The sequence below is a fragment of the Cynocephalus volans genome, chromosome 8 (assembly GCF_027409185.1).
Source record: "Cynocephalus volans isolate mCynVol1 chromosome 8, mCynVol1.pri, whole genome shotgun sequence".
Lineage (NCBI taxonomy): Eukaryota > Metazoa > Chordata > Mammalia > Dermoptera > Cynocephalidae > Cynocephalus > Cynocephalus volans.
This window is the reverse complement of record NC_084467.1, coordinates 10280894-10296001: the sequence shown is the minus strand read 5'-3', so window position 1 is coordinate 10296001 and position 15108 is coordinate 10280894. Positions and strand designations below refer to the sequence as shown.

Here is a 15108-nt window from a genome sequence, read left to right as displayed (position 1 = left end):
CTGCTCTAAAAAAATTGTAGTAGTTTCTCACAGTTCTAATATTGTATTATTATAAATTTTTTAAAGGAAAAAACAATTCTTATTTATTGATCTTTAAAATCAGTTTTAAAGTCTCATTTCTTTTCAGACTCCAAAGCGAGTTAAAATTTTTTTTGATATTGCATTGCATTCTTTAAAAGTACGAAATTTCTTTTATGATTTAAAATGGCAATTTATATCTTTCATATTTATATAAATCACAACACAAATATTTATATTCAAATAGCCTTTACATAATAGCACATTTTTTTTTTTTTTTTGTCGGTTTTTCGTGACGGGCACTCAGCCAGTGAGTGCACCGGTCAGTCCTATATAGGATCCGAACCCGCGGCGGGAGCGTCGCCGCGCTCCCAGCGCAGCACTCTACCGAGTTCGCCACGGGCTCGGCCCTAATAGCACATTCTTTAAAATACCATACGACATAATCCTGCTTATAACACTAACTCATACCACCTAGTCTGACCTACCAGCAGATGGCACATAAAACCTACAGTTTGGAAATTTTTATCCCATGATCCCTACAGATGAATCCAGCCGGGTCCTCCCCACCCCACCCCTGCTGGCAGCTAAAGCTCTGCTGTTTGGGTGAATCATGATTCAATGGCAGCCCCAGGTACAAGCTGAGTCCCACCGTGTGTCCTGTGCTTCCTCCCTCGCCCCTGGTGTCAGGAATATAGGGGAAGATTGAAGGATGGAGAATGCTGGGGACTTCTGCCAGGAAGGAAAAAGAAGGAATAGATGTGTTTATACCAGGCCCCATGCCAAGCCCTAAGATGCACCATCCTGTTGGATCCTACAAGGGTCCCACGAGCTGGGTGAACATCATAATCCTCATTTCACAGGGAAACCACGGCTCCTGCCTGAAGTCCCTGCCCAGCACCACCATCCCCCAAGCCTCAGCAGGGAGCCTCACGTGGGTGCCCTTTGGTTAGAACCAGCCAGCACCGGTGAGGTTGCTCATGTACCCACAGGTACTTTATTGTTATTCATCCTCTGATGACATGCACATTTCAAAACACGCTGAGAGTCTTCCTTGACAGGAAGAGGATGATGTTCTGGGAAGAAAGCCGATCTCTCATGGATATGACCTAGCCCCCAAAATAATATAATTTTTTTATGGGGCATAAAAATATTTTAAAGGTTTTCTATGCCTATATAATTTTAATATTTCACTAAAAAAGAATTTGGATTTCTTTACCGACATGAAGTAACTTAATGCAAAAAGGACCACAACCCACCAGGATGTCAGGCACGGTTGGACAGGCCCGGAGGCTCTGGCTAATACACAGTGTGGATGTAACTTCCAGGTTGGGGACCATGCCTTGTGCAGTGAAGCTCTTTCCTGCCACAGCCAAAGGCTGGGAACAAAGGCTCCTTGGTCCACACATGAGCAATGGCCACGGTCTCGGCATCTGATTAGCAACGTGGGCCCCTGAGCAGAAGTTTACTGCTGTGGTTCGTGATTATTGTCCCAGATCCTACGAATGCACTTTGTGTGTACTAACCCACTGCACAGACACAGAAGTGAGCCAGGAGGTAGCAGATGCCCAGAGAGAAGTAAAGACCCGGAGAGAATTAATCAAAATATTCAAGTTTTATTTTGATGCTCTTGAGCACCTGGGACAGAACCTCATTGATCACAGACAACTCAGTGACTTTCTCCCCCATCAGTAACTAGATATTCCTGAAGTTCGAGCAGGAAAAAAGGATCAGTCATTATAGAGAACAACAGATGGTTTACATTGAGGCCTCCTTTATTCATGATGGTTTCTTTACAAGCATCCATGCAGGGTTATGCCCTCATTTACCGCTCAAGCCTGAATCCTGCACTTGAGCAGGTTTCTGAAACAAGGCTGCTGCGCTCCCTCTGCAATGGAACTGCCTCCTAAGCTTCAGCCTCCCAGTGCCCAGAGGAGAGCTTTTGACCCACGCACTCACCTAGGCAGGCATCCCACAGTGACACTGACTGGGCTTCGTGTCATAGAAAACACAGTTGCCACAGCGAGGGCAGGGGGTGGTCCTGAACAGGACTCTCCCGGGCTGCCCTAAGCCCCTCAGCATCTGCATCAGCTCTGCACAGAGCTGGGCAAATCTGCCCCGGTGGAGAGAGCCCTGGGCGTCATAACTCTCCCGAGGCGCAGGGAACAGTCCCAGGCGTAACCTGCTCAGCCTCGCTGTGTGGCGCAGCAGGTTCTCCAGGGCGGCCATGGAGACAGGGTTCCCACAGAAGATGACAGTTGTGAGCTGGGTACAGCTGCTCAGGGCAGGCAGGATGGCACTGAGCTGGGGGTCCACGATCCCACAGTCCTCCAAGCTCAGGGTCACGAGGGAGGCTGCCACGTTCTCCAGCAGAACCTGCAGGGGCTCAAGCCTTAAATTGGTCAGTCTGACGCCACTCAGATCCAGGTCCTTTAGCTGCCTGGTGCTGGGGCACCAGGACAGATGCTTCAAGTCTGATTCCGAGAGCAGGCAGTGAGTTATGGAGAGGGTCTCCAAGGGGGTCTTCACATACCTGGGGAGAGACCAAGCAATTAGTTCTGGGGACTGGTAGTGGCAAGAGGAGGCTGGTGGAGAATGACCTCAAGGTGAAGGTGACCTTTTCATCCAAGCCCAAGGTCAATCTGACCATGTGATTGTCAACACCAGGATGCTCATGTTGAAGAGAACTGTCATTCAAGGTCATCCTAATTTAGGCTAAGTCCTTCCACCATCACTCTGCAATTGGGACAAATCCACAAAATGTGTAAAGCTCCCTGTCTTCATCTCCCAAGCAGACACCACATGTGTGGGCAGGACGAGGCTAGGAGGAGACATCATAAAGGACAAACTCAGGCAGGATCTGGCAACATCAGCCAGGTCACCAGCTGCAGGGCTCACTCCCATCCCTGTGTCAGCAGCAAACCATCAATCACAGTGTGCAGTTAGTTCTTCCCTCCTGCTCTCGCACCCTGCACTCCAGGATCATGCGATTTCCACACATCAATCACCTTACCTGGAGCCCAAAACAGCCTTCTACAGGCAGGAAATTAGAGACAGACTCATTCCTGCTCTCAAAGCAGGTGAGTGCAGAGCCTATATTTGGAATTGTACAGGTTTGATATGCTTTTCTATCTTTAGTGCCCTCTTCTCTTATCTATTTTCTGTCACCTTAACTTTGACATGCTTCCTTAGGAAGAAGTCACAGACCCACCCTCACTAGACCTGAACCCTCCAACAGTGAGCTTCCTACCACAGTGCCCGTGTGTCTAGCAGGCACCCTAGTTCATCTCTCTGCCATCATTTGGGTGGTTATGTGATACTGTGCTTCAGGACAGAGAAGTGAACAAGACCGTGGTTGACATTCTAGAGTGTCCTTCATGGACACACAGCCAGCGGCTGGCACACAGTAGGTGCCTGTTCGTGTTGACTGTAATAGAGAAAGGCTTTGCTCTGGTCTGCAGAGAAAGCTCTTACTCACCAGAGCACCTGGTTCAGGTGGCCTTCAAGGAAGAAGACAGAGTCCATAGAAAGCTTCTGGAGGTAGTTCAGTCTGAGGAACTGAGAGGTGAATTGGGTTACAAACTGCACCTTGTCCTCTAAGAAAATGCAGGCAGGCATGTAGATGTGGGAGAGAACAAGTTTGCGAAGATGACTCATCTGGCCCAGGTGGGGAGCAAGCCTTGCCAGCGCGAGCAGACTGCAGCCGCCCTTCAGCTCCAGCTCCTGCAGACAGCCCAGCTCCACCGCGTTCAGGACCATCCTGATGTTGGGGACAGGCATTGCAAAAGTCCTCAGCTTCTTGCAGCACAGGTGTAGTGAACTCCCTCTCTGCTTGACCCACAGTAAGAGGCAGCTATGGAATGCATCCAGGGCTGTTTCCTTGAGGCAAAGGTCCACTGACACCTTCAATGGCTGCTTTGCCCCCATCCTTGGACAGTCCTCGGCTGTTTGCCTCTTAATCGTGGACTTTGGTGAGCACCCAAGGGCCCTGGCTCCAGACCATATTCTCCAGAAGTTCTGATCCACATTCCGAAAATCCAGCACCTGTAACTTCCAGCTCCTGTGGATAAAACAGATGAAAGTCTCGAAATATAGGGAAGGACCTAACTACTGCCCTGTGCTTTTACTCCACGTCCCTGACATCAGCTGCTCCCTTCCCCACTTCCTTTTCTGCCTGTCTTTTCTCCATTCCATTTTCTGCTAGGTTCTTTTTGGTCCCCACTTCTCCTTTAAGTGCCACTGGGAAGAGACAGCTACACAGTCCTTCAGTTGTCCCTGCATGGTTGGCAGTCCTACACTTCCAGAAGCCCTTCCCCAGGCAGAGCTCAGCAATGGCCAAGGCCTCCTGGAATGTCCTCTCTGGCACCACCAGAACCTCTGGTCCACCATTCATCCCTCCACATCCCTGACTGCACCAGGACCCTCCTGACCAAGCTACCTCGGTCACCCTCACCTGGGCCGGACCTTCTGGGCAAGCAGCACATCGAGCCCCTCCAGGACAGCTTGTAAGGTCTCCAGGTGAGGCGTCTTCATCAGGGACCCCAGAGGGAGGCGGGTGAAGGGCCAGGCCTGCACCATGGCCTTCAGGGTCTCTCTGTGTCTCCCGGTGAAGGCTTCCATGAACAGTGGCGGGAAGAGCTCTGTGGGCAGCTCCTCCAGGGCAGAGATGGCCAAGGCCTCGTCCCTCAGCAGGCTCTGCCCCGCCAGTTCCAGGAGTCTGGGTGGGGCCCGGATGCTCATCCTGATGAATCTGCCACAGGAGGAATCCTGGGGAAACATCTAGGAAAAGGCATCCTTCTCAGGCCATGCACAAGCTACCCCACCTTCTCCTATGGCCATAGTCACAGTCACTGCTCTGGCCATGCTGGAAAGTCCTCAGTTTACCTCAGTTCCACTCTACACTCAATGGCAAGAATGCCATAGCTCTGTCCCTGCTGGCACCAGGACAAGCATCTCACAAGCACCAAGCAGGGTCAAGGTGACCCCTAGACCACCCGTTTCCATCCACTTCTCCACATAATTCCTGTCCCATTGGGAAGAGGGTGCCCACAAGCCTGACAGCTAACCCCACCCTTTGTCGAGGAAAGTTTCTGAATATCATTCAAGGCCCTAAAACAACGGGAATGGGAGTTTCATGTGGCCCGTCACAGCCTACATTCTCAGTTCCAACTACTAACCTGAATGGGAAAGACTAAGGGGACACTTCTAACATGGCTCCAGTAGTTTTCAATCTTAAAAACTTTAGCTAGAAATTGTAAAAGCCATGTAACCGTGTTATAGAGCCTTTGAAAGTTAGAGATGGAACACTAACTCTGAGATGTTGATTTTAATGTGTCTCTCTTGCATGTGTTAGAATCTGCCACTTTGGCATGGAGTTTAGAACAAAGACTCCATTCACAAAAATATCATACAGAATGTTTTTAAGCTAACTTGTAAAATTGCAAAACCACAAAGTCCATGCACTGTAATTTAAGGACATACAAACTAAATATTTTAAAAGTGAAGAAGTAAAATCTCAATCAATTAGATGTGTGTGTGTTTTGTTTGTTTGTTTGTTTGTTTGTTTGTTTGTTTGTTTTTTACACATATCTTCTTGGTTAATTTTTTAAATGAAAAAACCAGGCTGGCCTGTTAGGTCATTTGGCAGAGCATGGTGCTGGTAACCCCAAGGTCAAGGGTTCACATCCCCTTACCGTCCTGCCACCAAAAAATAAAATAAAATAAAACAATATGACATTACAAAAACCAAAACACAAATCAAAATGTTTGGGGTGAAGGCAAAACTGCACTTAGAGGCATAACCCAAAACCTTAAATCTCCTAATCTTAAGAGACAAAAAAAAGGTAAGTTATCTGTGCCATCCTAGGCTGCCTGTAACCATCTGAGACCGGCTGAAGGTATATTGAATGTGGGTGTCTTATGGAGGTGGTTGACTTACCAAGTCTGGATATGGTTGGCAGTGTGATCAGACCTCAGGAAGAACCAGGCAGTGACTCTGCCTCCAGGATCCTGGGTGTCTCCTCTGAACTCTCAGAAGCTTTTAAGGACCTTTCTAACCTTTCACATCCCCCTTTTTGCCTTCCAATCAGAAAGAGATGTGTGATTAGATTCCTGATCTAGTTAGTCCTGATTGGGTTTTAGGTTGTTTCCAGATTAATTGATTGAATCAGATATCGGTTCATGGAAAGGAAAGAATTAGGGGTAGGGTGAAGGTCAATGACTCCTTCACTGATTGACTCCACAAACATTGACTGAGTTTTAGTAACAGAAGAGGCCTTCAAAATGTTCGTGGATAGATTCCTATTGTCTTTTTTTAATTAAAATACAATTGATTATATATATTTGTAGGATATAGAGTTGAGCATCAATACCTACGTACAATGGGATGATCAAATCAGGATAATTAGCATATGTATCATTACAAAACATAATCAGTTCACTGTGTTGAGGACATTCGATCTCCTCTCTTCTAGCCATCTGAGTGCATGAAGTTAAGTTAATGTTAAGTATAGCTGCCTAGATCGACTGCAAATAAGCAGAAGCTATTTTTCCTAACTAGCTATTGTGTGTCCATCAGCCAATTTCTTGCTGTGCCCCTTGCCTTTCCTTTCTCTAGTAACCACAGATCTGTTCTTTCCTTCTGAAAGTTCAAAGTATTTTTGTGATTGTTGTTTCTTTTCTCTTCTCTCTTTATTTACTTTTTACTTCCCACTTATGAGTAAGACATGTGATATTTCTCTTTCTGTGCCTGACCTGTTTCACGTAACATAATTTTCTCCAAGCTCATCCATGCTGCTGTGAATGGTAGATTTTTATTCCTCTTTATGGTTGAGTAGTAGCCCATCGTGCATATATTACCACATTTTCCTTATTCAGTCATCTGTCAATGGACATTTAGGTTGGTTCCATCTCTTGGCTATTGTAAATAGATCTGCAATAAACGTAGGGGTACAGGTATCCCCTCAACATGATCATTTCCATTCCTTTGAGAACATACCCAGCTGTGGGATTGCTGGGTCATAGGGTACTGCTATCGGTAGTTGTTTGAGAAAACTCCACATAGTTTTCCATAATGGCTGTACTAATTTACAGTCCCAGCAACAATGTAGAAGGATTCCCTTTTCTCTACATCCTTGCCAGCATTTGTTATTCTGTCTTTTTGATAATAGCTAGTCTAATTAGGAGAGATGATATCTTAATGTAGTTTTGATTTGCATTTCCCTGATGATTAATGATATTGAGCGTTTTTTCAGGTACCTATTGGCCATTTGCATGTCTTCCTTTGAGAAATGTCTGTTCAGCTCATTTGTCCATTTTTAAATTGGATTATTTTTGTTGCTGTTATTAAAATGTTTGAGTTCCTTGTATAGTCTGGATATTAATCCCTTTCAGGATGCATAGTTTTCAAATATTTTCTCTCATTCTGTAGGTCATTTTTTCATAATGCTGATTGTTTCCTTTGCTGTGCAGAAGATTTTTAGTTTTATATAATCTTATTTGTTTAATTTTTCTTTTGTTGCCTGTGCTTTTGAGATCTTATTCATAAAGTCTTTGCCCAGCCCTACATCCCAAAGTGTATACCCAGTGTTTTCTTCCAGGAGCTTTATAATCTCAGATCTTATAATTAAGTCTGCAGTCCATTTTGAGTTGATTTTGGTATATGGCAAGAGATAGGGATCTAGTTTCATTCTTCCACACATGGGATACCCAGTTTTCCCACCACCATTTACTGAAGTGGCTGTCCTTTCATATATGTCCTTGGTACCTTTGGCAAAGATCAGTTGACTGTAAGTGCATGGATTGATTTCTGGGTTCTCTATTCTGTTCCATTGGTCTTTGTGTGTTTTTCTGCCGGTACCATGGTGCTTTGGTTACTATAGCTTTGTAGTATAATTTGAAGTCAGCTAGTGTAATGCCTCCAGCTTTGGCTTTTTTTTTTTTTTTTTTTTTTTTGGCTTAGGATTGTTTTGGCTATTTGGGGTCTTTTGTTGATCCATATGAACGTTAAGATTGTTTTTCCTATTTCTGTGAAATATGGCATTGGTATTCTGATGGGGATTGCACTGAATCTATAGATTGCTTTGGGTAGTATGGACATTTTCATGACATTAATTCTTCCAATCCATGAACATGGAATGTCTTTCCATCTTTTTGTGTCCTCTTTTATTTCTTTCATCAATGTTTTGTAGTTCTCATCATAAAGATCTTTCACTTCCTTGGTTAAATTAATTCCTAAGTATTTTATTTTATTTTATTTTTGTTGCTATTGTACATGGGCTGGCTTGCATTTTTTAGTCTTTTTCCTACTACTTCATTGTTGGTGTATAACAACACTGCTGATTTTTGTGTATTTATTTTGTATCCTGTAACTTTGCTGAATTCATTTATCTGCTTTAAGAGTTTTTTCTCACCACTCCTGTTTAACATGGTATTGGAAGTACTAACAAGAGTAATCAGGCCAGAGACAGAAATAAAAGGCATCCAAATTGGAAAATATGAAGTGAAATTGTCCCTGTTTGCAGACAACATTATCCTATATATAGAAAAACCTAAAGACTCCATCAGAAAGCTCCTATTATCTTTTAATTCTGTTATTACACCAACTTTTTGAAGCACCCTCTCATGTAACACCCATAGTCCCTCGTGTGAGTCAGGAGAGTGTTTGTTGGAGTGAGCAGAACTGAAGCCATGATGGGACCTAAAACCACCTGGGCTATGGGAAAATTTTTAAAAGGACACAAATTCTTTCTCCTTTCTTTCTTCCCACACTTTGACTTTCTTATCTTGCTTTCTAAGTAGAAAACCAAGGCAGTTGTAAGCTCATCAGTACCTGGTACAACTAACAGTTCTTCTTTGAGTCTTGCAGAATTCCAGGGCCCACCAGGGCCCTGCAAAACGACGTGGAGACTTTGCAAAGAAGCTGATTCCAACCTGAAGCAGATCAAAATCCTGCAAGACCCAAAATCAACATCAAGGATGAGAACAGAAACCAGATGGAGCCTTGGTGAGACCTTACACCTGACTCCTTGCATGAAGCCCTACAACTCATGTCCTCCCTCCTGCTTTTTGCTTCCCACTTTTTATCCCATAAATCCCACTGATAAAACTGAGCCTTTGAGATGTGTTAGACTACCACTTCCTTAGCTGAATAAAGCTGCCTTCCCTTATCCCCAGCATTTGACTTTTGCATCTGTTGTTTGTTGGGCGGCCAGCAGATGGACTTGGGTTCCATAACAGATTTTCATGAGCCGAGCCTGGAGCTGAGTGCTTTGGGCAGCTTATCACCTCCACTTCCATTAGTCAGAGCCATTGACCATGGCAGCGTGCCAGAACTTACCTGTTCATGCTATGGGAGTGAGAAGAAAGACGGTGGGTACCAGCTGCCTGTTGAAGGCCAACCCCAAGATTGGGATTTGGGGGACTTTCTAGCAGCTCCCAGGACACATTTATTCCAGGGAAGACTCCCTGATCTTCCAGCAGTGGTGTTATCCACCAATTCCCCACCTTTTGATTGGTGAGAAAGCCTGTGTTAGTTAGGAGTCAGTGGGCTCCAGGTTGGGGTGATTTTGAGCCAGTGTGTATGCTGGGGGTCCCCTGAAAAAGGTACCACTGGTGTAGGACAAGACTTTTGCAAAATTGTAACCAACCAGTTTGTTTTTCTGTTGGTTTGGTGAAGCGCTTCCATTAGGGTGTATGAGTGAATAATTTGTGTGTTTATTGTCTACCTGTGTGTTTATTGTCTGTTCTGTTTTGCTTGCTTTGCCGGCTATTCATGCTACTATTTGGGAGTAATCCAGACCTTTGTCGTGTGTGTTAACTTTGAGAGCTCTTGGACAACCTGTGGCCCTTTTAAAAACCTTCCAGGTTCATTGTGGGTTCCAGTGTGGGCCAATCAGCTGCCTGAGGGAACTGTGTCACACTTTTTGGGAAGATTTTGCTATTTTAGTGCTTTTGTGGTGAAGAATTCAGGAGTTGAGCAAGGGGTGTGAGGGTCTGTTTGAACACTGGTATAGTATAGTTGCTGCTTTTATATATCAAGAAATAGACCGACTTGCTAAGGGACCAATAACACCTGAACCCTCTTCTTCTCTCTAGAATTTCTTGTGAGGAAAAGTGTATGAATTACCAGGGAAATTACAGTTTTGGGTAACTCAGAATGGTAGGTTATCTTTGTTAACTTCGTTACTGTGGGGCCACATTGCAGGAGACCACCTGTCTGTAAGACTCCACTACCCTGGAATGGTATGGAGCCAGTTTCAGGCCAAAGAGTGAACAATCTTATTTGGGCTCAGTCTTATGGTATCTGTGTCCACACCAATCACACACAAAAAGCTGCCTTTGGGGAACTGGTGCCAGATACTAGACCAGAGCTCCCAGATGTGGGGAGGCAAGAGATTCCTCCCTAGAAGGCATAACCAGACAAGGCATTAGCACAACAGGAGGATCGCTGTCTGTTCCATCTGAGAATCCCTTGGGACGGCTGTTACCCAAATGGTCGTATTATAGCTACTCCTCTATGACTTAAAAGAAACACTTTTTTTTTTTTTAAAGATGACCGGTAAGGGGATCTCAACCCTTGACTTGGTGTCATCAGCACCACGCTCACCCAGTGAGCGAACCGGCCATCCCTATATGGGATCCGAACCCGTGGCCTTGGTGTCATCAGCACTGCACTCTCCCGAGTGAGCCACGGGCCAGCCCAAAGAAACACTTTTTAAAAACTTACAATACTGGGCCGAGCCAGTGGCGCACTCGGGAGAGTGCAGCGCTGGGAGCACAGCGACGCTCCTGCCGTGGGTTCGGATCCTATATAGGACTGGCCAGTGCACTCACTGGCTGAGTGCCGGTCACGAACAAGACAAAAAAAAAAAAAAAAAACTTACAATACTGCCTGCCCAATGTACGTGTTGAATCCTGAAGTTCTGTGTTTGTAGGTCATGAGAGTTCCATGCACCTTAGAATGCATCCTACAGAATCGGTCTGAGTTTCTCTTGGCAAGCCTTAGAAACAGAAACTATGATCCAGAAAGTTATAATTGGCTAGGTCTCTGGACAAAATTTGTCCATCTGTGTACACAGTTCTGCAAGGGTTAAAACAGAAATTCACCCTTTTATTCCACTCTGGCCAAGATGAGAAGCCTGTTACTAAGAATCAATGCCATTTGGAGATTTTGTTTTTCTTTTACAATTCAGCTAAGTGTAAATATTGGAGAATTTAACCCTAAACCCCTTTGAAACCGAAAAAGGCATAAAAAGGTGTTTCCTTGAAAATCCTACTGTTAACTGCTTTCCCTAAGGTCTGCTTCACTGCCTCAGCTGGATTACCTGTTGGGGCAAGTAAAGTTTAGCCGTACAAACAGGTCCCATTTCATTTGAAGTATAATATGGATTCAACTGTGTTTTATCAACTGATGAGTTCGTTCTGCTATCTCAGGACCAAAATGAAACCTGTAAGGTCTTTGACTGTGTGCATATATACACGCCTTTAGGAGTGTTGACCCATATACTTTGTTGTATGTTGTGTCTTGGCATTTGAACAAGTTGCTCTGGTGTGCATACTGGAAACTCCTTTTCCTCACCCTCTGGGCTTAGAGCCATTTGTTGGTGCCACCTAGTGAGTGAAATAGTTTGGACTTGCTATTTATTTATTTTTCGCCTTCATTTGGTTTTTGTGGTTGTTGAAGTTGTATGCTATATTTTAGTAATGGGATAAACATTCATAAATAAAATACTGATGTATAACAGACAGTTCAAAATTATTTGCTTCCTAAGATTTCACTAAAAATTTGAGGTTTTATGAGTTAAAAGTCTCATTAGTATATAATTCTGTACAAAAAAATGTACCAAAAATAAGGTGGGTTTTTTTGATGAAAAAAACATAGGAAAGACATCAAATGTGTCCTTTATCTAAAAAAATAATTTTGTCTAAAGTCAAGGGTTATTAGAGTGTGTTTCAAAAGGTAAATTTAGGAAAAAATGTGAAGAAGATTAAAAAATAAACAGTAAGAAGGAAGGAAAAGGAAAAATAATAAAGCTATGGATATGAAGAGGGAGTTTTGGGTAAAAAGAAAATAGAATAATTTTGTGTGAGAAAGCATTGTATGTAGTGAACTTATGTCCTAAAGCAAAATGACTGGTTGTTTAGGAAAGAGGAGATATAGGACAAATAGAAAGTCTAAAGCTTGTGGAAATATCTGAGTAACTCGTAATAATGGTTTGTGAAGGGTGAATTTATGGAAGAATTTTGTGTGTGCGAGTAAATTGGTTATAATTAGAAGGGAAACATTTCTGTCTTTCTAAAGATTGAAGTTTTTTGAGGTTTCTTTTTTTTTTTTTTTTTTTTTTTTGGTGGCTGGCATGTACAAGGCTGAGATTCGAACCTGTGGCTTTGGTATTAGAAGGCTGTGTTCTAAGCAACTGAGCTAGCCAGCCAGCCGCCAAGGTTGAACTTTGATATTAAAAAGACACTGATACAGAACTAAATCCGCCCCCACCCAATGTTAGAACAACAAGTTTCTCTTGAAGTACTGATCTGCTCTTAATAAAATTGCAAGAGGTTTTGATTTTTAATTCTAAAATTTATTTCTTTGACAGTCATCCTCTAAACTACGGTTTCTATTTTTGTTATATTTCTTCCTGAAATGGATTTAATTTTTCTGTTTTCAGGTTGGAAATTCTGTCTTCTTCATTTATAATAAGAATTTTATTTCTTGAAGTAAGATCTTCCTTTTGAAGCTTCTTGGATCCATATCTCAGAAGTTCAGCTTTTGCTGTATATCACTGCACATGATTTGCAGGTTATAATTGCCTATAATCCCCACTTTTCCTGCCCTTGAAAAGGTTTAAATAATTCTCTCTCTTTAACTTTTTTATCAGTTACCTCTGCTATTATCATTTGACACTGAAATGTAGTCTTGAAGGCCTAGAAAAACTAAGGTTTTCCTCCGATATAACTTGATTCTGTACTCTTGGCTTTTTATTGTATGTTGAATTGTTATACTGATAACCTTGGAAACTTTCTTCTTGTGTCTGATTAAATTCAAAATATCTTTTCATTAAGTTTGATTTACAGGTTATCTAAATGGGCTTTCCCATAAAGAAAAACAACCACACTACGGGACATTTTTCTTTGCCTTTTTGGTAACTGACCTAATAAACAAAGATTTTGCATTCTATCGGATAATTTCCTATATTGTCTTTTTTAGATATTTGATCACTTGGGAAACTGAGCTTTGAAAGGTTGAGGTTTTTACATCTATGTAATTTTCTGAGTTGCTTTTGAAGTCTCTGAATTTCACATTGGTTAAATAAATGACTCATTTCACAGTGACCTGTGATCCTGTTTTGATAGATGAAGTCTTTGGAATTTTCCAGTTGGGCCCCTGGAGAACTTCAGAGAACATATCTATCATCTTCTAGAGATATTAAATGATTAAGCTTCGGGAAAGTGTATGGGAAAGATTGTCACATGATAAATAGTATTAGATCTTCTTTCAGTTACATTTATGGATATTTTGTTGATATAAATATTATAAAGTTATATAAAATTCTTTAAATCTGTTATGTTATCAGTCATATTTCAGTTATTATATTATGTCTTCTTTAAGGGAATATTTATATAAATATACTGTTAATATAAATACTCCAAAGATTACATAAAATTTATTCAAGTCTGATGGTCCTGATGTGATACTGTCTGTCAGATTTTGATTGTACGTACGGTGCTATCTGCAAAAGAAAAAATTCAAAATTTCCTGGTCAGCCATTGATTATAGCAAGCTTTAATTGGATTTTAACCACAATTGTTCTGCGTCTCTGCCATCCACAAATTTGATTTTTTTCTCTAAAGGCATCTGCAATCAGATTCATGGAAAAGATTATAAAAAGTACTCAAACACAGATTTCCAATAACGTTAAGATCAACAGACAAATTAAAAGTTTTTCACAACTCTAATAATAAACTCGATGGGTTTATAAAACCACGAATCAAGATCAAGCAAAGCAAAAATTAATTACATGACATTTGTCTTCAGGACACTTAATCTCTTTCAGTCTGATGTTCCCCAATTCATGAATGCTTTCTACTCAAATAAACTCTTTAAAATTTTATTCTGCCTCAGAATTTTCTCTTACAGGCTAAGAGAAATTTCCAGTAACATGAAGGACAATGGCCAGACTAAAGGCATCTCAAAGACTCAGGTTTACTGAGGGGGTTTTGTAGAAGCAGTTGAGGGAATGGAACGTGAGAAAATGAAATGCAGGAGGGAGGGTCACAGGAGCAGTGACGGTTTCATGCAAGGTCTCAGGTGCAAAGTCTCGCCGAGACTCCATCTGGTTTCTGCTCCCATCTTTATATCAGGGTTCTGTTTAATACATGCAAGCCTGCAGTTCCAGGCTGTCTGGAAAACAACTTTACGTTCATGTAAATAATGTCATCTTGACCCATAACCAGGGTTCAAAAATATCAAATAACCATGGGAAAAGAGAGAACTTAGAGAAACCCATGCCAAGAAAAAAAAAAAAACTGTCTTTTTATTATTTTATTTATTTTATTTATTTTTTTTTAAAAGATGACCAGTAAGGGGATCTCAACCCTTGGCTTGGTGTTGTCAGCACCACGCTCAGCCAGTGAGCAAACTGGCCATCCCTGTATAGGATCCGAACCCGTGGCCTTGGTGTTATCAGCACCGCACTCTACCGAGTGAGCCACGGGCCGGCCTAAAACTGTGTCTTTTTAAAATTTGCCTACAGCCCATGTGGTTTTAAGTCCCAACGTGGCTTCAGTCCAGCTCACTGCAACACTCATGACTGGCTGAGGTTGAGTTTGCTTCTGTATAACAAAAGCATTTACTAGGAACTACCCAATTAAATTTCCCTTCTGTTTGTAGTTTAAGCAGGTTAAGGATATTTTTAATTCCTACTTGGTTTTGTTTGCTCAGGAATTTTTGAGCGTGGTCTCCATTTTAATGATGCTTTAATTATTTGCCCCTTTTGTCATACTCTCAGGAAGCTAAGAATGCGACCTAAAGGCATAGCATTTCTCTTGATAACCATTACTGACTTAGTCATTGGGATGAGGAGGCAGGTACAG

The 15108-nt window shown here is 42.4% G+C and overlaps 1 protein-coding gene across 1 annotated transcript; it reads right to left on the bottom strand.

Annotated features, from left to right (window-relative positions):
* Positions 1-1977: 1977 nt before the first annotated feature.
* Positions 1978-4761, bottom strand: LOC134384067 (PRAME family member 12-like). Its single transcript, XM_063105706.1, has 3 exons — positions 4472-4761; positions 3497-4078; positions 1978-2551 (listed from the first exon to the last, which is right to left on the bottom strand). Exons 1-3 carry the CDS (start codon positions 4756-4758, stop codon positions 1978-1980), a joined length of 1443 nt encoding a protein of 480 aa, XP_062961776.1. The 5' UTR covers positions 4759-4761.
* Between the last annotated feature and the right edge of the window lie 10347 nt (positions 4762-15108).